This window comes from Coccinella septempunctata, chromosome 2 (assembly GCF_907165205.1).
Source record: "Coccinella septempunctata chromosome 2, icCocSept1.1, whole genome shotgun sequence".
Classification (NCBI taxonomy): Eukaryota; Metazoa; Arthropoda; class Insecta; order Coleoptera; family Coccinellidae; genus Coccinella; species Coccinella septempunctata.
Genome location: NC_058190.1, coordinates 16913783 through 16936500, shown reverse-complemented (window position 1 = coordinate 16936500; position 22718 = coordinate 16913783). Strand labels below are relative to the sequence as shown.

The window sequence follows — 22718 nt, the reverse complement described above, 5'->3', positions numbered from 1 at the left end:
CCATTTTTCTTGAATATCTATCTGATTTCGTTTTTTTCTACACAGATCATCGATCTCCTTCAAATTTTCACGTTTGATCTTGTGAAAATTCTTATTATAGGCAATGTGCATCCTATAGCTATACTCTGTTATTATTTGTTCAGGTAGGTGCTGCAGAGTAGCCCGAATTTTCTTAATGTTATTCTCCAGCCGGGTTATTTTGTAGTTCACTTGAATGATCTCTAAATTAATTATTTTTCTGATCGTTTTGTCGTTGAAATCCTTAATTTTGTTGTTTAATCTTCTATTACCATAATCGAACAAACCCATCACATTTTTCATATTCGACACAATGTGTCCTGGTACCAAATCCTGCCTTTTACATTCAAGTAAAAATATTCTCCTGTTTCGAGCTGCTGCTAACTTGTTGTTGCTAGAACTCCATATCTTCAATTGTTTTGTTGTTTCGGGTCCATTTCTGTCGCTGATACCATTATAAAATCCCATTATTATTAAGTTAACAGAACTAAGAGCCTTTTCTTTTTAATACTGCTAGGTTAAGGGTGTAGTGACTCAGGTATCTGATGTAATAAATGTGAACTCTTTTTTCTTTACCGAGCTTTCGCAATTAATTTATTGCATCCTCAGGGTTTCTAAAAATACAGATATACAATAGTTAAATTGACAAACATAAAGGAGTCGGTTCTCACCGAAAACGAGATTTTTTTAATAAAACACATTGAGAATTTCGTCCAACGAAACATACAAGGTCGCGTACAGGAATGTCTTTGACACACACATACAAAAGTAACATCCAAATATCCAATATTTCACTGTGATGTACTATGATTAATTATTTGTTTTTCATGTTAAAATATAACGATGACAAGTTGAGTCGACGTGTCACTATCCTGTCACTCATCCAATGGACCGTCATAGAATTCATTTTCTTTTTCTTTTTCAAGTAAATAGCTGTAAATATTGCTGAGTTTTTGTATGTCCGATTTCTTGTTTATAGTGTATTCACCCTTTTTGATTTCTATCATTTCATGTATTAATCTTTTGTGATAATTTTTTTCTATTTTGAGTATTTTTACGTTTTCAAGATCAATTTGATGGTCCAAGTTATTAGCATGTATTGCCAGTGCACATCGATCCTTGTTTCTTCTGATGTCTGATCTGTGCAGGGATATTCTGCTTTTAACCCATTGGGATGTCTGGCCAACATACACACCCCGACAATCCCGACAGCCCAGCTGATAGACCACATTGCTCTTTAATTCTGTTGGTATTGGATCCTTGAGAGTGCTATATAGTGATTTCACTGTTTTTTTATTGTATGTTGTCAGAAGTACCTTTTCGTCTTTGAAAATAGATTTTATCTTGGAAGTCAGTTCTTTAATATTAGGGAGGGATGCATAAAGCTTCTCTTCTGTGTCCTTTTGTTCTTGCTGTTGTACATCAGGCTGGGGTGTTGTCTCCGACGCATATATAAGTTTATTTAACAAAACAGCTGGATATGAATTTTGCCTTAGGATCTCGAATAATGTTTTCAATGCATTTTGTTTGAAGGTTTCATGGCATATTTTGATGATTCTCTCTTTCATTCCCTTAATAAAATTGATTTTTATATTCATATTATGGTCAGAGTGATAATTTATAAACTTGTTTGCTGAGGTATTTTTTCTATACCAATTTAACTTAATGATATTGTTCTGTCGGTGTACTTTTGTGTCGAGAAAAGGAACTCCTTGCTCCTGATCTTCCATCTCAATAGTAAACTGCAGGTCTTTACAGTAGGAGTTGAAGCATCTCATTGTGTCTTCAATCTGATCTTCAGGCAAGGCCAAGACAATGTCATCGACGAATTTTTTGATAAAGGGTATTCTGAACTTCAGTTTACTTATGCTGTTATCAAGTAGATCATCCATAACGTATAATGCTAGAATAGGACTGATTTCTGACCCCATCGCACAGCCAAATATTTGCTGGTAGAATTTTCCACGAAACGTACAGTAGTTGTTTTCGAGTATGAACAGTGTAATTTCCAGGAAGAGTTCCTTATCAATGTTTGCATGTTCCTGAATTTGTTCCCACTTTTTTTCTAGGATTTTGATGATATTATTTTTATCTAGGTTTCCAAATAAGTTAACTACATCGAATGATGCTATTTTATGGTTGTTGGGAAGTTGGAAATCATTAATTTGGTTAGCGAAGTCAAATGTGTCCTTTATATAATAGTCATTGTTTGGGTTGTATGCTGACTTTAGAATGTCTGCCACAAATTTTGCTAGTTTTGACGTGGGACTATTTACACTTGATATAATGGGTCTCCACGGGTTGTCAGGCTTGTGTACCTTCGGGTTTCCATATATTCTCGGGCATGTGGAGTTATATGTTTTCATTTGCTTAATAAGCAAATGAGAGTGAATAATAAAAGAGTGAATATGAAAGAAAAATACAGTCTATACTAGATTCAAAAGAATTTAGGGAGGTGCCCAAAGATCCAACCCAAACTATTCAAAATAAATGTAATAAATTTATAACCACATTGTGTGAAAGAGGATACATCAGTGATCAGCAAGCTAAGCAAATGAAAACATATAACTCCACATGCCCGAGAATATATGGAAACCCGAAGGTACACAAGCCTGACAACCCGTTGAGACCCATTATATCAAGTGTAAATAGTCCCACGTCAAAACTAGCAAAATTTGTGGCAGACATTCTAAAGTCAGCATACAACCCAAACAATGACTATTATATAAAGGACACATTTGACTTCGCTAACCAAATTAATGATTTCCAACTTCCCAACAACCATAAAATAGCATCATTCGATGTAGTTAACTTATTTGGAAACCTAGATAAAAATAATATCATCAAAATCCTAGAAAAAAAGTGGGAACAAATTCAGGAACATGCAAACATTGATAAGGAACTCTTCCTGGAAATTACACTGTTCATACTCGAAAACAACTACTGTACGTTTCGTGGAAAATTCTACCAGCAAATATTTGGCTGTGCGATGGGGTCAGAAATCAGTCCTATTCTAGCATTATACGTTATGGATGATCTACTTGATAACAGCATAAGTAAACTGAAGTTCAGAATACCCTTTATCAAAAAATTCGTCGATGACATTGTCTTGGCCTTGCCTGAAGATCAGATTGAAGACACAATGAGATGCTTCAACTCCTACTGTAAAGACCTGCAGTTTACTATTGAGATGGAAGATCAGGAGCAAGGAGTTCCTTTTCTCGACACAAAAGTACACCGACAGAACAATATCATTAAGTTAAATTGGTATAGAAAAAATACCTCAGCAAACAAGTTTATAAATTATCACTCTGACCATAATATGAATATAAAAATCAATTTTATTAAGGGAATGAAAGAGAGAATCATCAAAATATGCCATGAAACCTTCAAACAAAATGCATTGAAAACATTATTCGAGATCCTAAGGCAAAATTCATATCCAGCTGTTTTGTTAAATAAACTTATATATGCGTCGGAGACAACACCCCAGCCTGATGTACAACAGCAAGAACAAAAGGACACAGAAGAGAAGCTTTATGCATCCCTCCCTAATATTAAAGAACTGACTTCCAAGATAAAATCTATTTTCAAAGACGAAAAGGTACTTCTGACAACATACAATAAAAAAACAGTGAAATCACTATATAGCACTCTCAAGGATCCAATACCAACAGAATTAAAGAGCAATGTGGTCTATCAGCTGGGCTGTCGGGATTGTCGGGGTGTGTATGTTGGCCAGACATCCCAATGGGTTAAAAGCAGAATATCCCTGCACAGATCAGACATCAGAAGAAACAAGGATCGATGTGCACTGGCAATACATGCTAATAACTTGGACCATCAAATTGATCTTGAAAACGTAAAAATACTCAAAATAGAAAAAAATTATCACAAAAGATTAATACATGAAATGATAGAAATCAAAAAGGGTGAATACACTATAAACAAGAAATCGGACATACAAAAACTCAGCAATATTTACAGCTATTTACTTGAAAAAGAAAAAGAAAATGAATTCTATGACGGTCCATTGGATGAGTGACAGGATAGTGACACGTCGACTCAACTTGTCATCGTTATATTTTAACATGAAAAACAAATAATTAATCATAGTACATCACAGTGAAATATTGGATATTTGGATGTTACTTTTGTATGTGTGTGTCAAAGACATTCCTGTACGCGACCTTGTATGTTTCGTTGGACGAAATTCTCAATGTGTTTTATTAAAAAAATCTCGTTTTCGGTGAGAACCGACTCCTTTATGTTTGTCAATTTAACTATTGTATATCTGTATTTTTAGAAACCCTGAGGATGCAATAAATTAATTGCGAAAGCTCGGTAAAGAAAAAAGAGTTCACATTTATTACATCAGATACCTGAGTCACTACACCCTTAACCTAGCAGTATTAAAAAGAAAAGGCTCTTAGTTCTGTTAACTTAATAATAATGGGATTTTATAATGGTATCAGCGACAGATATGGACCCGAAACAACAAAACAATTGAAGATATGGAGTTCTAGCAACAACAAGTTAGCAGCAGCTCGAAACAGGAGAATATTTTTACTTGAATGTAAAAGGCAGGATTTGGTACCAGGACACATTGTGTCGAATATGAAAAATGTGATGGGTTTGTTCGATTATGGTAATAGAAGATTAAACAACAAAATTAAGGATTTCAACGACAAAACGATCAGAAAAATAATTAATTTAGAGATCATTCGTGAACTACAAGATAACCCGGCTGGAGAATAACATTAAGAAAATTCGGGATACTCTGCAGCACCTACCTGAACAAATAATAACAGAGTATAGCTATAGGATGCACATTGCCTATAATAAGAATTTTCACAAGATCAAACGTGAAAATTTGAAGAAGATCGATGATCTGTGTAGAAAAAAACGAAATCAGATAGATATTCAAGAAAAATGGCTGAAGAACTTGTCGAATAAAACCCTTCCAGAAACAGTACGAAATATTTTATCACTCGGATCTAAATTCAGTATACCAACTACGAAAAAAGACATAAAAGTGGATAGTCTTATAGCTGACTTAGAATATGTTCTACTAGGAGTGACTGAAGACAGAAGAGATGTACTCAGAGCACAAGCGACGAATACGATCACTAACTTCACCCATGGAAACAACAACAGGAGCTCCTCAATACAAAAATGGTACAAAGATGCGAAGAAATTCTTGAAGGACAACGATGACCTAATAGTATTGGACAGTGATAAAGGAGGAGTAACTGTGATAATGAATAAGAGTGAATATGAAAGAAAAATACAGTCTATACTAGATTCAAAAGAATTTAGGGAGGTGCCCAAAGATCCAACCCAAACTATTCAAAATAAATGTAATAAATTTATAACCACATTGTGTGAAAGAGGATACATCAGTGATCAGCAAGCTAAGCAAATGAAAACATATAACTCCACATGCCCGAGAATATATGGAAACCCGAAGGTACACAAGCCTGACAACCCGTTGAGACCCATTATATCAAGTGTAAATAGTCCCACGTCAAAACTAGCAAAATTTGTGGCAGACATTCTAAAGTCAGCATACAACCCAAACAATGACTATTATATAATGGACCCATTTGACTTCGCTAACCAAATTAATGATTTCCAACTTCCCAACAACCATAAAATAGCATCATTCGATGTAGTTAACTTATTTGGAAACCTAGATAAAAATAATATCATCAAAATCCTAGAAAAAAAGTGGGAACAAATTCAGGAACATGCAAACATTGATAAGGAACTCTTCCTGGAAATTACACTGTTCATACTCGAAAACAACTACTGTACGTTTCGTGGAAAATTCTACCAGCAAGTATTTGGCTGTGCGATGGGGTGAGAAATCAGTCCTATTCTAGCATTATACGTTATGGATGATCTACTTGATAACAGCATAAGTAAACTGAAGTTCAGAATACCCTTTATCAAAAAATTCGTCGATGACATTGTCTTGGCCTTGCCTGAAGATCAGATTGAAGACACAATGAGATGCTTCAACTCCTACTGTAAAGACCTGCAGTTTACTATTGAGATGGAAGATCAGGAGCAAGGAGTTCCTTTTCTCGACACAAAAGTACACCGACAGAACAATATCATTAAGTTAAATTGGTATAGAAAAAATACCTCAGCAAACAAGTTTATAAATTATCACTCTGACCATAATATGAATATAAAAATCAATTTTATTAAGGGAATGAAAGAGAGAATCATCAAAATATGCCATGAAACCTTCAAACAAAATGCATTGAAAACATTATTCGAGATCCTAAGGCAAAATTCATATCCAGCTGTTTTGTTAAATAAACTTATATATGCGTCGGAGACAACACCCCAGCCTGATGTACAACAGCAAGAACAAAAGGACACAGAAGAGAAGCTTTATGCATCCCTCCCTAATATTAAAGAACTGACTTCCAAGATAAAATCTATTTTCAAAGACGAAAAGGTACTTCTGACAACATACAATAAAAAAACAGTGAAATCACTATATAGCACTCTCAAGGATCCAATACCAACAGAATTAAAGAGCAATGTGGTCTATCAGCTGGGCTGTCGGGATTGTCGGGGTGTGTATGTTGGCCAGACATCCCAATGGGTTAAAAGCAGAATATCCCTGCACAGATCAGACATCAGAAGAAACAAGGATCGATGTGCACTGGCAATACATGCTAATAACTTGGACCATCAAATTGATCTTGAAAACGTAAAAATACTCAAAATAGAAAAAAATTATCACAAAAGATTAATACATGAAATGATAGAAATCAAAAAGGGTGAATACACTATAAACAAGAAATCGGACATACAAAAACTCAGCAATATTTACAGCTATTTACTTGAAAAAGAAAAAGAAAATGAATTCTATGACGGTCCATTGGATGAGTGACAGGATAGTGACACGTCGACTCAACTTGTCATCGTTATATTTTAACATGAAAAACAAATAATTAATCATAGTACATCACAGTGAAATATTGGATATTTGGATGTTACTTTTGTATGTGTGTGTCAAAGACATTCCTGTACGCGACCTTGTATGTTTCGTTGGACGAAATTCTCAATGTGTTTTATTAAAAAAATCTCGTTTTCGGTGAGAACCGACTCCTTTATGTTTGTCAATTTAACTATTGTATATCTGTATTTTTAGAAACCCTGAGGATGCAATAAATTAATTGCGAAAGCTCGGTAAAGAAAAAAGAGTTCACATTTATTACATCAGATACCTGAGTCACTACACCCTTAACCTAGCAGTATTAAAAAGAAAAGGCTCTTAGTTCTGTTAACTTAATAATAATGGGATTTTATAATGGTATCAGCGACAGATATGGACCCGAAACAACAAAACAATTGAAGATATGGAGTTCTAGCAACAACAAGTTAGCAGCAGCTCGAAACAGGAGAATATTTTTACTTGAATGTAAAAGGCAGGATTTGGTACCAGGACACATTGTGTCGAATATGAAAAATGTGATGGGTTTGTTCGATTATGGTAATAGAAGATTAAACAACAAAATTAAGGATTTCAACGACAAAACGATCAGAAAAATAATTAATTTAGAGATCATTCAAGTGAACTACAAAATAACCCGGCTGGAGAATAACATTAAGAAAATTCGGGATACTCTGCAGCACCTACCTGAACAAGTAATAACAGAGTATAGCTATAGGATGCACATTGCCTATAATAAGAATTTTCACAAGATCAAACGTGAAAATTTGAAGAAGATCGATGATCTGTGTAGAAAAAAACGAAATCAGATAGATATTCAAGAAAAATGGCTGAAGAACTTGTCGAATAAAACCCTTCCAGAAACAGTACGAAATATTTTATCACTCGGATCTAAATTCAGTATACCAACTACGAAAAAAGACATAAAAGTGGATAGTCTTATAGCTGACTTAGAATATGTTCTACTAGGAGTGACTGAAGACAGAAGAGATGTACTCAGAGCACAAGCGACGAATACGATCACTAATTTCACCCATGGAAACAACAACAGGAGCTCCTCAATACAAAAATGGTACAAAGATGCGAAGAAATTCTTGAAGGACAACGATGACCTAATAGTATTGGACAGTGATAAAGGAGGAGTGTAACTGTGATAATGAATAAGAGTGAATATGAAAGAAAAATACAGTCTATACTAGATTCAAAAGAATTTAGGGAGGTGCCCAAAGATCCAACCCAAACTATTCAAAATAAATGTAATAAATTTATAACCACATTGTGTGAAAGAGGATACATCAGTGATCAGCAAGCTAAGCAAATGAAAACATATAACTCCACATGCCCGAGAATATATGGAAACCCGAAGGTACACAAGCCTGACAACCCGTTGAGACCCATTATATCAAGTGTAAATAGTCCCACGTCAAAACTAGCAAAATTTGTGGCAGACATTCTAAAGTCAGCATACAACCCAAACAATGACTATTATATAAAGGACACATTTGACTTCGCTAACCAAATTAATGATTTCCAACTTCCCAACAACCATAAAATAGCATCATTCGATGTAGTTAACTTATTTGGAAACCTAGATAAAAATAATATCATCAAAATCCTAGAAAAAAAGTGGGAACAAATTCAGGAACATGCAAACATTGATAAGGAACTCTTCCTGGAAATTACACTGTTCATACTCGAAAACAACTACTGTACGTTTCGTGGAAAATTCTACCAGCAAATATTTGGCTGTGCGATGGGGTCAGAAATCAGTCCTATTCTAGCATTATACGTTATGGATGATCTACTTGATAACAGCATAAGTAAACTGAAGTTCAGAATACCCTTTATCAAAAAATTCGTCGATGACATTGTCTTGGCCTTGCCTGAAGATCAGATTGAAGACACAATGAGATGCTTCAACTCCTACTGTAAAGACCTGCAGTTTACTATTGAGATGGAAGATCAGGAGCAAGGAGTTCCTTTTCTCGACACAAAAGTACACCGACAGAACAATATCATTAAGTTAAATTGGTATAGAAAAAATACCTCAGCAAACAAGTTTATAAATTATCACTCTGACCATAATATGAATATAAAAATCAATTTTATTAAGGGAATGAAAGAGAGAATCATCAAAATATGCCATGAAACCTTCAAACAAAATGCATTGAAAACATTATTCGAGATCCTAAGGCAAAATTCATATCCAGCTGTTTTGTTAAATAAACTTATATATGCGTCGGAGACAACACCCCAGCCTGATGTACAACAGCAAGAACAAAAGGATACAGAAGAGAAGCTTTATGCATCCCTCCCTAATATTAAAGAACTGACTTCCAAGATAAAATCTATTTTCAAAGACGAAAAGGTACTTCTGACAACATACAATAAAAAAACAGTGAAATCACTATATAGCACTCTCAAGGATCCAATACCAACAGAATTAAAGAGCAATGTGGTCTATCAGCTGGGCTGTCGGGATTGTCGGGGTGTGTATGTTGGCCAGACATCCCAATGGGTTAAAAGCAGAATATCCCTGCACAGATCAGACATCAGAAGAAACAAGGATCGATGTGCACTGGCAATACATGCTAATAACTTGGACCATCAAATTGATCTTGAAAACGTAAAAATACTCAAAATAGAAAAAAATTATCACAAAAGATTAATACATGAAATGATAGAAATCAAAAAGGGTGAATACACTATAAACAAGAAATCGGACATACAAAAACTCAGCAATATTTACAGCTATTTACTTGAAAAAGAAAAAGAAAATGAATTCTATGACGGTCCATTGGATGAGTGACAGGATAGTGACACGTCGACTCAACTTGTCATCGTTATATTTTAACATGAAAAACAAATAATTAATCATAGTACATCACAGTGAAATATTGGATATTTGGATGTTACTTTTGTATGTGTGTGTCAAAGACATTCCTGTACGCGACCTTGTATGTTTCGTTGGACGAAATTCTCAATGTGTTTTATTAAAAAAATCTCGTTTTCGGTGAGAACCGACTCCTTTATGTTTGTCAATTTAACTATTGTATATCTGTATTTTTAGAAACCCTGAGGATGCAATAAATTAATTGCGAAAGCTCGGTAAAGAAAAAAGAGTTCACATTTATTACATCAGATACCTGAGTCACTACACCCTTAACCTAGCAGTATATATATATATATATATATATATATATATATATATATATATATATATATATATATATATATATATATATATATATAATATATATATATATAATATAATATATATTTATATATATATATATATATATATATATATATGAACCCGTAGTGCGTTGTTACCTCCGTTAAGTTCATTGGGCGACCTGACCTCCGGGTGAAGGAGTAATATAATTGGAATAATTTTTGTTTATATATGTAGAGGGGAAGGTAAATAGCAGGGGTACCTAAAGAGGGGAAAAGATTTTTATCGAAAAATTTTTCTTCAAACGAATCAGACCTTACTACCTCCGCATATATTTCTTATTAGTAGTGCTCTCTCACCTCCCGCAACGTTGTCAGATTTTAGGAGGACAGAAAGTAAGACAGCTCGAATTCTACTCATATATAGAATACAGCTGCTCTTCCGATACATTCACACATATTGAAACCTGTAAATAGTTCGAGAACGATACTAGATAATATTAATAAACTTCATACGCTGATAATTGATTGATAAGGTTCGTGATCTCGGTGTAAATGAATTTGGACAGTTTTGAATAAATATGCTTATGTCTACGCTCTGTCCCTATCGTCCGATAGGGGAGTTTAACACCATATAGGTCCCAAAATGAATGATGCATGAAAATGAAATTTTTCGTGACATATAAGATTAATTCAAAAGACAATTTTACCGAATTTGTTCTGGTATGAAATAGTAGTCTAATTTTTGGGCATTATATTCACTCCATATAAATGTTTTTCCTGAATGAATCAATAAAGATATACGTTTTACTTTCAGCTTCTATACTTCATTCACTTTCATTTTAGCACTGGATTGGCCATGGAAATTGGATACCTTTCACTCTGTATGGTACGAAAATGTTGGGTTAAGACGCTTGTCGAAACATTCTTGAGTTTTCAATCAGTGCTACGTAGTCCGTTCTACGTGAGTCTCTCAGTAATTACGTATTTCATCACAATGTCAAATCACTTCGGAAAATATTGAGTCGAAAATATGTAACGAACATAATTGACGTTTATACAAACTGATTGAAGACATACCAAATTTATTTATTTATATGGAAAATACAAGTGATCAGTACCTTGAGGAGAATTACTGTTGTTTATCTTCTTTGGCTGGAGGTTGAAGACGTTACATCAGTTGTAGAATTCAAAAAAATCAACCCGAAATGCATTCGATGCAGTGTTAGCATTGAGTTGAATAATCAAAGGTGGTAGGGAATGGGTATCTCTTGAAGAAATGAACGGATAATTACAAGAATATTGAATTCTTCAACAAAAATCATCTTGCGTGAATAGTAGTCAAAATAATTAAAAGATGTTTGAAGCAAGAGGGGCTTCACCTCACAAAACAACTGGCTCGTATTCATGTCTGTTTATTTTCAATGATAATAATTATACAGGGTGTGGCGTAATGAATGGATAATATGGATCCTGCGGGTAGAGGACTCTATGGCGGTTCAGATAAATATATTTTACGTTTGGTAAAAGTGCTTTGGTTTTCGAGATATTATTATATAAATAATAATAATGTCTGGATATTGACATTTTTCATCATAGCGAATCAAAAGAAACTCCTCGATTTAATGGCATTTCTTAATTGCTCGAGGTGTCTTTTGCGATTTTTCAGTACACAGGTTGTTTCACAAGTAAACGGACAAACGAAAACCGTGAATAGAGGGCATTGAGCTGAGTTCAAAAACACCTCATATGTGTGTCTTGTGCATTCCGTTTCCGATATACAGAGGAGTTTATTCGAATTTCCCGAATTTTCGTTCAGCTATAACTGCAAATAGTTCAGTTGTATTCGGCTAAAAACTCATTATCCGCTTAAGCTTGTAAGTTTCAATAAAACAGAACATTAAAAGTTGACGAACACAGGACCGGACTCATTGAGGCCATATTCAAACTTAAACTCATGCAAAACACACTGTAGTTTTTTTCGTCATAATTTTGAATTTTTCAGTGGATAATTTTTAATGAATAATTATTTGGTGGTGAAATGCCTCTAGAAAAAACAGCGCTGCATATTGACTTTTACTTCACAATAATTAATGGTATGAATATGATCGCCAATCAGATGTGGAAATCTAAAAATGGAATTCAAAATGTTCAACTGAATTTTTTCGTTTTTGATATTTTAGCATATCTGGTTATTCAGATATATCATTCACAGTGATAATAAGCTTTATTATTGATAACGAACAAAAATAGCAATAAAAAACTACGCTATCATGAAAATAATAATTATAACTTGATATCTTCCGAATGAATCGCTTTTTATGGACAACGTGGACCTGAAGTAATTTTTCGAATTGATTTTCACCTCATTTGGTCTTATTACAATTTGTTATTGAAACATTGATGATATTCATGCACCAGAAAAAGTATTTATAAGTATTTCAGGTCATTTCATTTGAAGGGTAGGACCCCAACATTGGACTGCTAGATCTCCAGATCTGACACCCCGCGATTTCTTTCTTTGTTTTCATTCACACAACTAGTTGTCCATAGAAAAATAGATTAATTCTGAAGATCAAGTTTTAATATTTAGTTTCAAGATAGCGTAGTTCTTCCATCCATATTTGTGCATTCAGGGGCGGATGGGACCACCGGGAAACCGGGAAAGTTCCCGGTGGGAGGGTCGATTGTTGGGCCAGAGGGCTGGTCAGTTTGTACCATTTTTTTGTCTTCGGCGGAACATATATTACGTCGATATTTTTATTTTTTACAAATATTGAAAAACAATTCGAAATGAATGTTGGGAAAACCACCAATAAATATATGTTTCAATAAGTTTTGGAAATAATATTGATAAGAATAAATTTTTCCTGAACAACTGTCATAAACAGGGTGGCTTGAAACCTAATGAAATACAGAAGTTGCAAAAAACTCTACAAGTGATTGTATGATTATTATGCTGAACTTGCCTTATACGAATGTTTTAAGTTGCCAGTCCATGGGACACGGGGTGTGAAAGTAAAGTTTAGTTATGTGATATAAAACCTCTGTTTTTAATATCACAGTAGCAAACTTTACTTTATTACTTTATTCAATATTATTTGACAGAAGCTTGCTTGCTATAGGAAAAACAAAATCTATGTCGGCCAACTTAGTATTTGCAATTCAATTATGTAAAACGAAAATCTCCTAAAAAGGTTGAGGTTATTGAGAAAATATATATTTTCTGACAGGATAGGTCTCTTCTTTGAGATCTATAGAGTTATATAAGTATTCTTATTTCTCAACAAAAAACTCCTACAACTCAATTTTCTTGCTTCTACAGTCAAAATTATCATTATTATAAATTTTTGTGTTTTCCACATCACGAAACTAGCAACATAAGGCGTGTTTAGCTTAATCGCCCTTTAATTAGTTGCAATATCAATAGTTTATAGATTTTATTCAAGTTTTGAATAATATGTATGTGTGTTTCTTCAAAATTTATGTAGGTACAGTGGGTGTCTTACGTAAATGGGTCACTGGATTGCTCCTTATCCGTTTAGCAAAATCTTGAAGTGAATAATTAATATGATGATATTTCAAGGTATATAAAAATATGATATCGAAAAAACTATCTAACATGATCATGGAAAGGTATTATGGTAAAAAACTAAAAAACCATTTTTCAAATTAGTAAAAATTCTTCAGTGTCGACTGGCTTAGAAATTAATGGTACAGGGATACTATTTCTGAACTTTTTTTTTCATTTAAGATTCCACCAATTTCATTCAAAATTACCCTGAGGAAATTTGAAATCGAAATTCGGAAACTATGCATCCATGTTGTGTATGGTTCAAAAAATACTTGATGTCAAATGTGAGAAAATTTGAAAATTTTCATTTTTTCAACCATACCTATAGACAACATGGATAGATTTTCCGTTGATTCTATTTACTCAGAGTTGTTTTGAAGAAAATGGATTGAAATAAATATAAAACTAACATAATGCAGATTGTAAAGGAGTTGTTAATTTAAGGGTCGATTTATAGTTGAAAAATAGTGGGACTTTCATATAATTTTTTTTTTTTTGAGCAGCCCATGTTTATATACAGCTTCCTGAAGAAAGCATATGGAAAAAATGTTTGATTTTTTTCTTAGAAACTGGAAGACGGACAAAAATCAAATTGAGTAGTTGTTCTATATAGACAATAAAAATTTTTTTGGTGTTTCCTTATAATGCCTGCATGCTATCCGCCAACTAGGTGAAAACTTTCACTCAAAGCAGGAAATCAAAGATTAATTTCTTGAAAGAATTATATGAATAAGGAAAAAAAATTCTCGCGAAACGATTTTGGAGGTGTTTTTCAATATCCCTTGTAATTATATGGGAACAATTTTTTCATCGCCTTTTCGTTCCTACAAAATGTCTGCTCAAATTTTTGACAGTTTTCTGAATTGTAAGAAAAAATTGAAAATTGCTTTTTAGGTTCCATTTTTAGGGGCTGCTCATCAAAATGTCTTTTTCATGCAACTCATGCTAGCTACTCCCCTGAACCCCCACGTTAAAAGTACCTTTTTCGTTCTTGAAGTGGGCCGGTCTGAAAGAAAATTCCCGGGCCGGTTCGAGGTAGCCCATCCGCCCCTGTGTGCATTATCAATTTTGAAACATTTCATCATTGTGAATGACTATTTTGAAGACCGAAAATGGTATAACTGTTGAACACATTCATTTCATTTCTTTGAAAAAAATCAATTAAGAAATTCTATTTTTCATGAAGTCCTCTATTCCTTAGAGGCGTCTGACCAAAACAATTTTTTCTAGAACATGATCAACAGGTAGGGCAACCCAAAAATCAATTCATTTTGAGACAATAATAATGCAGATAACAAAAAAGTTTAAATTATTATTAAAAAACTACATACACGGTGTTTTTATGAGTTTAAGGTTAAGTAAAGCCTCACTGAGCCCGGTCCTGATTTTTGTCGAATTTAAATGCTCTGTTTCAATGAAATTAACAACTCAAGGCTAAATATAAATTTTCAGTCGACTTGATAGAGAATTTCAGGAGTTATAGCCGAACGGAAATTCGAGAAATTTCAAAAAACACTGAAGAAACCTATATATAGGGTGCCCCGAAACTATCGAAACAAACGTCACACCACGATAGAGTAGATCAAATACTATCGAATGACACCAACATTAGTTGAGCGAAAATGTACGATTTCTGCACAGATTACTGTAATCTGTGGGTTTCTGAGGAAACCTAACCTAAAGTTGCCGATTTTCGAACTATTTTTTCAATTACAAGGCAAATTTGTGATTAAGGAGAGCGTTTTTCTCCCATATTATCACCCCTGTTTAATCTGAGTATTAAAAATCATGTAGAAAAAACAATTGTTTCAATTAACATCAACTTAGGTCGAGACTTAGGTTATGGTTATCGATTAACTACTTAAAATAATTTCAATTAGGGGAGATAAAACAATAATCTTAGTTCAATATAATTTAAAATCGATATCATTTTTCACAAACTGGCCCTGTTATTAAGAAAAATAGTTCGAAAATCGGAAACTTTAGGTATTTTAATAAAATTCTGATTATTTTGGAAACGGTACGTTTTCGTTGAACTAATGTTGGTGTCATTCGATGATATTTGGTTTACTCTATCGTGGTGTGACGTTTGATTCACTAGTTTTGGGATACCCTGTATATGGGGTGATTTTGAACTCAGCGCAAGGCCCTCTATTCACGGTTTTCATTTGTCTGTTTACTCGTGAAACACCCTGTATACTCCTTGTACTCTGAAAATTTTGAAACAAATGCCCTCACCCTCATATGAAAATTCAAATTCTTCTTGTTGTGAGAAACGTTCATCCAGAGACTCTGGTTCATCCCCCCGACCCTGGTTACATTGCCCGTTGAAAATGAAATCGGCATCTGTTTACTGCAAAACACGTGTTAATGTTGATACGAAAGGTTCAAACTTTTCTACCTGATTCGAGCTTTTCAGGAGAGAATTGCTCAAGATGAGTTCGAGTAACATTTCGTTTTGCGTGTTATATTGGATAAAATTGAATTTATGCCATGGATGATTCGAGAATTATTGATGTCCAGAATGCTCCAGAATGATGAAAATTTTCAGATTTCATTGAAACTCTTGTGAAAACTGTCTCGTATATTGTCAAGTATAGATTTCAATTCATTCAGAACTTTGAACTTTGAAGTTCGACAAATAATGATGTAAATAATTCAATATTATATTAGCCCCAAGACTCGAAACTTTTCGAAAAACGATTTATTTAATGATTTGATGACGAATAAATCAAAAAATTATGTGTGTTGATATTATATTTTCATTCATTGAAGAATATTTAGAATAATGAAGTTCAACAAATGATACGAACAAAATACTTATTCAATTAACCTTATGATCCGAAACATTTCAGAATTTATTTAGTGTTTAGATAATCCGCTGCAGATCGTTTTTCACAATACGACTGTCAATTTAGGACCAATTATAGAACGATTTAATTAATAGATCAATAGCTTTCGAAAATGTTGGTCAGTCTATGAACTGACAACTCATTTTGACAAATGACGGATTTCAGTATCCGACTGCTATATAGTATGATGAGAGTTCAAAAAAATTTGTATGGACTACAGAATTTAGATGCTTGATATTCCGCGTCGCTAACAGTCAATCACATTTCCTTCAGCGTAGTTGTTGTTTTGAAGAAAAAGTAGTAGATTCTCGCATAATTCGAAACTCTACATGTATAGCAGTTGTTCAGTTCGGGATTAAAGTTTATCCTAGATTGATTTTGACATTTCAGTTCAGTTCTGTTAGATTATCTAGGATCATCTTAAATCTCGGCCTCATCCTGAACTGAACAACCGGGCCTTATAGTAATAGCAACGTAGCATTCATTAAGTCGGTATATTATTGGAATAATACTAATTTTTTATAGCGGAGAATAGTGGTTTTCAGCCTCGGTAGGTATTCACGAAATTCATTTTATTATGTTTTTTAAGGTGAATCGGCCCGAAATCTTGGATCCCCCGACCTGCTAGTTTCGTATACTTCTATGACAATAGCATAATAACTCAAATTTCAACATTTTCACAGAAATTTTTGAATTTAAGGGAGAGACACATTGAAAAAATCGATAGCAATTTACCGCCTAAACTACGAGCTTGCCGAAGTTGAAACTGGTAACAATCTACTCAGTGCTTCATAATATGTATAGTTTTATGACTCAGTGTTTTTTAGAACCTGTAAAAAAAATTAAAAACTGTAAACTTGTCATCGCCTTCCAAAGGCTGTATCTTGGAAGGTCTGTCGATTTGGAAAATTCACAGGAAATACCCCCGCTTATTTTCATTAAGGAATCATCTCCCTTATTCCTTCGCATTTGTTTACAGATATCCTGTATATAGCTATATTTTACCTATGTACCTTTTTATTTTAGATAGTAGAAGTTAATCAATCATCTGTATCTCAATCATATGTATCCGAGTATGTATCTATATTATCAACTTCATTTTGAAGATTCATTATATCTTGACAAATATATGGTTGCAATTTCAAAATATGTTGACTCGAGGCCTTCCAAAGACTTCAATATTGTTTATTATTTCCCTTACACCCTGTATGATCTATCGATGAATGCAAATCTGTTCTGGCGAATTCTTCATAAAATCTTACTTGTTTCGATATAATTGGAAATTTTCTTTATGATACATCACTGAAATATTTAAACCAGAGAGATGGTACAAGCTCTTCAAATTTTCGGGAAAATCCAATATTTAAACATAATCGATAATAAAAGAGATGTTTCCGAGCAAAGGATTCCTCAAAATCATTGAGAAATCTGATTCAAGAAAAATATAAAGAGCGTTCCATTTGAAATAACACAATGTCCAACATTCGGTTTAGCCGACGTTGTTCATTTCTGTGATATTGTGAAATTTGTAGGATTTTTTTCTCCTGATTCTGAAATGAAAATTTTCGGATTGGCTCATTGTCCTTGAATATTCATCACCATTAACATCTGAATTTTCTTATCCAAAAAATGTTTTTCTCTGAACAGGTTATTTTATTATATGCAATGTAACAATACTGATTATTCGTTATACTAATAGGTAGTATTATCTATATGGATCATTTCCATAGAGAGAAGAAATATCATTATGGACAAGACTCAAATCGATTCGTTTTCAGATAGGTAATGAAATAGTTCGCCAAATTCAGAATTATAGTGTTAGCTTGAGATGAAAGAAGTTCAACGGATGCATAGATATACGCACGATGAAATATAAACAGTCATAATCCCATTCGAGAGAGCCAAGATTGGTTCTCTTTCACGTGATTCTTTCCCCTACAAAGGAATGCGATAAAAAATCGTTGAGATATGCCGCCTGGCTTGCAATAATGGAGGAGAAAACGCACTGCGCCTCTCTTTACTTAATTCCTCCGTATACTGATATTCCGCCTGTCTACATCTTCTTGCACAGTACAACGTTGCCATTTTCGGAGGTGCTAACAAGCAAAGAGTCTTTCAGAGCAATTCTCCGATATACAGCTCAGCACACTAGCGCCAGTGATATACACTCGAACTAAAAGATTGTTCAGTACATAAAGGGGGTGCGTTGTGACCTCAAAACGATTTTTTGATATGTTGGTCCCTGAAGCCTCCTGAATCTAACAAGCTAAAAAACAAGGCAAAACGTTGTCACCTCCGATTTCGGAGGTGACATCGATATATATGAGGTGAGAGCGTTAAACGAGTTACTATTTTGGAGGTGATATTAACACTTTATAACTATATATATATATATATATATATATATATATATATATATATTTATATATATATATTATATATATATATATTTTTTTTTTTTTTTTAATTTCACACACATATATATATATATATATATATATATATATATATATATATATATATATGAACCCGTAGTTCGTTGTTACCTCCGTTAAGTTCATTGGGCGACCTGACCTCCGGGTGAAGGAGTTTTTTAATTGGAATAATTTTTGCTTATATATGTAGAGGGGAAGGTAAATAACAGGGGTACCTAAAGAGGGGAAAAGATTTTCATTGAAAAATTTTTCTTTAAACGAATCAGACCTTACTACCTCCGCATATATTTCTTATTAGTAGTGCGCTCTCACCTCCCGCAACGTTGTCAGATTTCAGGAGGACAGAAAGTAGGGCAGCTTGAATTCTACTCATATACAGCTGCTCTTCCGATTCATTCACACATACTGAAACCTGTAAATAGTTCGAGAACGATACTGATATTAATAAACTTCATACGCTAATAATTGATTGATAAGGATTCGGAGTAAATGAATTTGGACAGAAATTATTATCTTTTCTTCATGAATATCAACAGTTTTGAATAAGTATGCTATGTCTACGATACTTCGTCCGATAGGGGAGTTTAATACCGTATAGGTCCTAAAATGAATGATACATGACAATGAAATTTTTCGTTACATATGAGATTAATTCCAAAGACAATTTTACCGAATTTGTTCTGGTATGAAATAGTTATCTAAATTTTGGGCATTATATTCACGACATGAGGAACTCCATTGAAATGTTTTTCCCGAATGAATCAACAAAGATATACGTTTTACTTTCAGCTTCTATACTTCATTCACTTTCATTTTAGCACAGGATTGGCCATGGAAATTGAATACCTTTCACTCTGTATGGTACGAAAATGTTGGGTTAAGACGCTTGTCAAAACATTTTTGAGTTTTAAATAAATGCTACGTAGTCCGTTCTACGTGAGACTCTCAGTAATTACGTATTTCATCACAATGTCAAATCACTTCGGAAAATATTGCGTCGAAAATATGTAACGAACATAATTGACATTTATACAAACTGATTGAAGACATACCAAATCTATTTATTTACATGGAAAATAGAAGTAATCAGTAGCTTGAGGAGAGTTACTGTTGTTTATTTTCTTTGGCTGGAGGCTGAAGACGTTACATCAGTTGTAGAATTCAAAAAAATCAACCCGAGGATGAAATGCATTTGATGCAGTGTTAGCATTGAATTGAATACTCATAGGTGGTAGGGAATGGGTATCTCTTGAAGAAATGAACGGATAATTACGAGAATGTTGAATTCCTCAACAAAAATCATCTTGCGTGAATGGTAGTCAAAATAATTGAAAGAAGTTTGAAGCAACAGGAGCTTCACCTTCAAACAAAACAACTGCCTAGTATTCATGTCTGTTTATTTTCAGTACATTGATATAATAATAATAATTATACAGGGTGTGGCGTAATGAATGGATAATATGGAGCCTGCGGGTAGAGTACTCTATGGGGGTTCAAATAAATATATTTTACGTTTGGCAAAAGTGCCTTGGTTTTCGAGATATTGGGGATTTTCGATGAATCACCCCAAATAATAATAATAACTGGATATTGACATTTTTCATCATAGCGGTTCAAAAGAAACTCCTTGATTTAATGGCATTTCTTAATTGCTCGAGGAGTCTTTTGAAATTTTTCAGTACACAGGGTGTTTCACAAGTAAACGGACAAACGAAAACCGTGAATAGAGGGCATTGAGCTCAGTTCAAAAACACCTCATATGTGTGTCTTAGGCATTCCGTTTCCGATATAGAGAGGAGTTTATTCAAATTTCCCTAATTTTTGTTCGGCCATAACTCCAAATATTTTAGTTGGATTCGGCTAAAAATTCATTATCCGCTTAAACTTCTAAGTTTCAATAAAACAGAACATTAAAAGTTGACGAACACAGGACCGGACTCATTGAGGATATATTCAAATTTAAACTCATGCAAAACACTCTGTTTGTAGTTTTTCTCGTCATAATTTTAAATTTTTCAGGTATCTTCATTGATTTTCTCAAAATCAATGAAACTTTGGTATGCCTTTTCAGATTATTTCTAATGAATAATTGTTTGATCGTGAAATGTCTGGAAAAAACAGCGCTGCATATTGACTTTTACTTCACATCAATTAGTGGGATGAATATGATCGCCAATCAACTGAGGAAATCTAAAAATGGAATTGGAAATGTTCAACTGAATTTTTTCGTTCTCAATATATGTCTTGCATTTGTTTTTGATATTTATAGCATATCTGGTTATTCAGATAAGTGATTAACAGTGATAGTAAGCTTTATTATTGATAATAAACAAAAATAGAAAAAACTACCCTATCATGATCATGAAAATAATAGTTATAATTCGATATCTTCCGAATGAATCGCTTTTTATGGACAACGTGGAACTGAAGTAATTTTCCGAACTGATTTTCACCTCATTTGGTCTTTTAGTGAAGGTAATGATTGGCACTTCGAATAAGTGTGATAAATGCACTTTCGAATTCTTTACTAATTCCGTTATAGTCATTATTGGATCTATGGAAATCTATGGATTGTTCTGGTCTTATTACAATTTGTTATTGAAACATTGATGATATTCATGCACCAGCAAAAGTATTTATCAGTATTTCAGGTCATTTTATTAGAAGGGTAGGACCACAATATTGGACTGCTAGATCTCCAGATCTGACACCCCGCGATTTCTTTCTTTGTTTTTATTCACACAACTAGTTGTCCATAGAAAAATAGATTCATTCTGAAGATCAAGTTTTAATTTTTAGTTTCAAGATAGCGTAGTTTTTCGATCCATATTTGGGTATCATCAATTTTGAAACATTTTATCCTTGTGAAAGAGTATTTTGAAGACCGAATATGGTATAATATATATATAATATAATATAATATAATATGGTATATTCAACAGAATATTCTTCGAAAAAAAATCAATTAAGGATTTCTAAATACATGTTCATGAAGTGCTCTATTCCTTAGAGGCGTCTGACCAAAACAATTATTTCTAGAACATGATCAACAGGTGGGGCAACCCAAAAATCAATTCATTTTGAGACAATAATAATGCAGATAACAAAAAAGTTGAAATTATGATTAAAAAACTACATACACGGTGTTTTTATGAGTTTGAAGTTAAGTAAAGCCTCACTGAGCCCGGTCCAGATTTTTGTCGAATTTTAATGCTCTGTTTCAATGAAATTAACAACTCAAAGCTAATTATAAATTTTCAGTCGACTTGATCAGAATTTCAGGAGTTATAGCCAAACGGAAATTCGAGAAATTTCAAAAAACCCCGAAGAAACCTATATATAGGGTGCCCCAAAACTATTGAATCAAACGTCACATCACGATAGAGTAGATCAAATACTATCGAATGACACCAACATTAGTTGAGCGAAAATGTACCGTTTCTAAAAAAACCTAACCTAAAGTTGCCGATTTTCGAATTATTTTTTCAGTCACAAGGCCAATTTGTTATTAAGGATAGCGTTTTTCTCCCATGTTATCACCCCTGTTTATTCTGAGTATTAAAAATCATGTAGAAAAAACAATTGTTTTAATTTACATTTACTTAGGTTATGGTTATCGATTAACTACTTAAAATAATTTCAATTAGGGGAGATGAAACAATAATATTACTTCAATATAATTTAAAATC

General features: G+C 33.4%; 4 protein-coding genes across 4 annotated transcripts; 3 read left to right on the top strand and 1 right to left on the bottom strand.

The window, feature by feature from the left end:
- Positions 1–467: 467 nt before the first annotated feature.
- LOC123308032 lies at positions 468–2243 on the bottom strand. The gene is made up of 2 exons (XM_044890554.1): positions 690–2243; positions 468–632 (listed from the first exon to the last, which is right to left on the bottom strand). The coding sequence occupies exon 1, from the start codon at positions 1947–1949 to the stop codon at positions 894–896; it is 1056 nt and encodes a 351-aa protein (XP_044746489.1). The 5' UTR covers positions 1950–2243; the 3' UTR covers positions 468–632; positions 690–893.
- A 196-nt stretch (positions 2244–2439) lies between these two features.
- LOC123307923 lies at positions 2440–4692 on the top strand. Its single transcript, XM_044890422.1, has 2 exons — positions 2440–4267; positions 4325–4692. The coding sequence occupies exon 1, from the start codon at positions 2573–2575 to the stop codon at positions 4061–4063; it is 1491 nt and encodes a 496-aa protein (XP_044746357.1). The 5' UTR covers positions 2440–2572; the 3' UTR covers positions 4064–4267; positions 4325–4692.
- A 151-nt stretch (positions 4693–4843) lies between these two features.
- LOC123307032 lies at positions 4844–5884 on the top strand. The gene has a single exon (XM_044889234.1). The coding sequence runs from the start codon at positions 4844–4846 to the stop codon at positions 5882–5884; it is 1041 nt and encodes a 346-aa protein (XP_044745169.1).
- A 2266-nt stretch (positions 5885–8150) lies between these two features.
- On the top strand, positions 8151–9803 carry LOC123307031. The gene has a single exon (XM_044889233.1). The coding sequence runs from the start codon at positions 8151–8153 to the stop codon at positions 9801–9803; it is 1653 nt and encodes a 550-aa protein (XP_044745168.1).
- Positions 9804–22718: the final 12915 nt, after the last annotated feature.

Excerpts from the sequence above, each read along its gene's own strand:
- LOC123308032 (XM_044890554.1), bottom strand. The coding sequence starts at position 1,949 with ATGGGGTCAGAAATCAGTCCTATTCTAGCATTATACGTTATGGATGAT.
- LOC123307923 (XM_044890422.1), top strand. The coding sequence starts at position 2,573 with ATGAAAACATATAACTCCACATGCCCGAGAATATATGGAAACCCGAAG.
- LOC123307032 (XM_044889234.1), top strand. The coding sequence starts at position 4,844 with ATGCACATTGCCTATAATAAGAATTTTCACAAGATCAAACGTGAAAAT.
- LOC123307031 (XM_044889233.1), top strand. The coding sequence starts at position 8,151 with ATGAATAAGAGTGAATATGAAAGAAAAATACAGTCTATACTAGATTCA.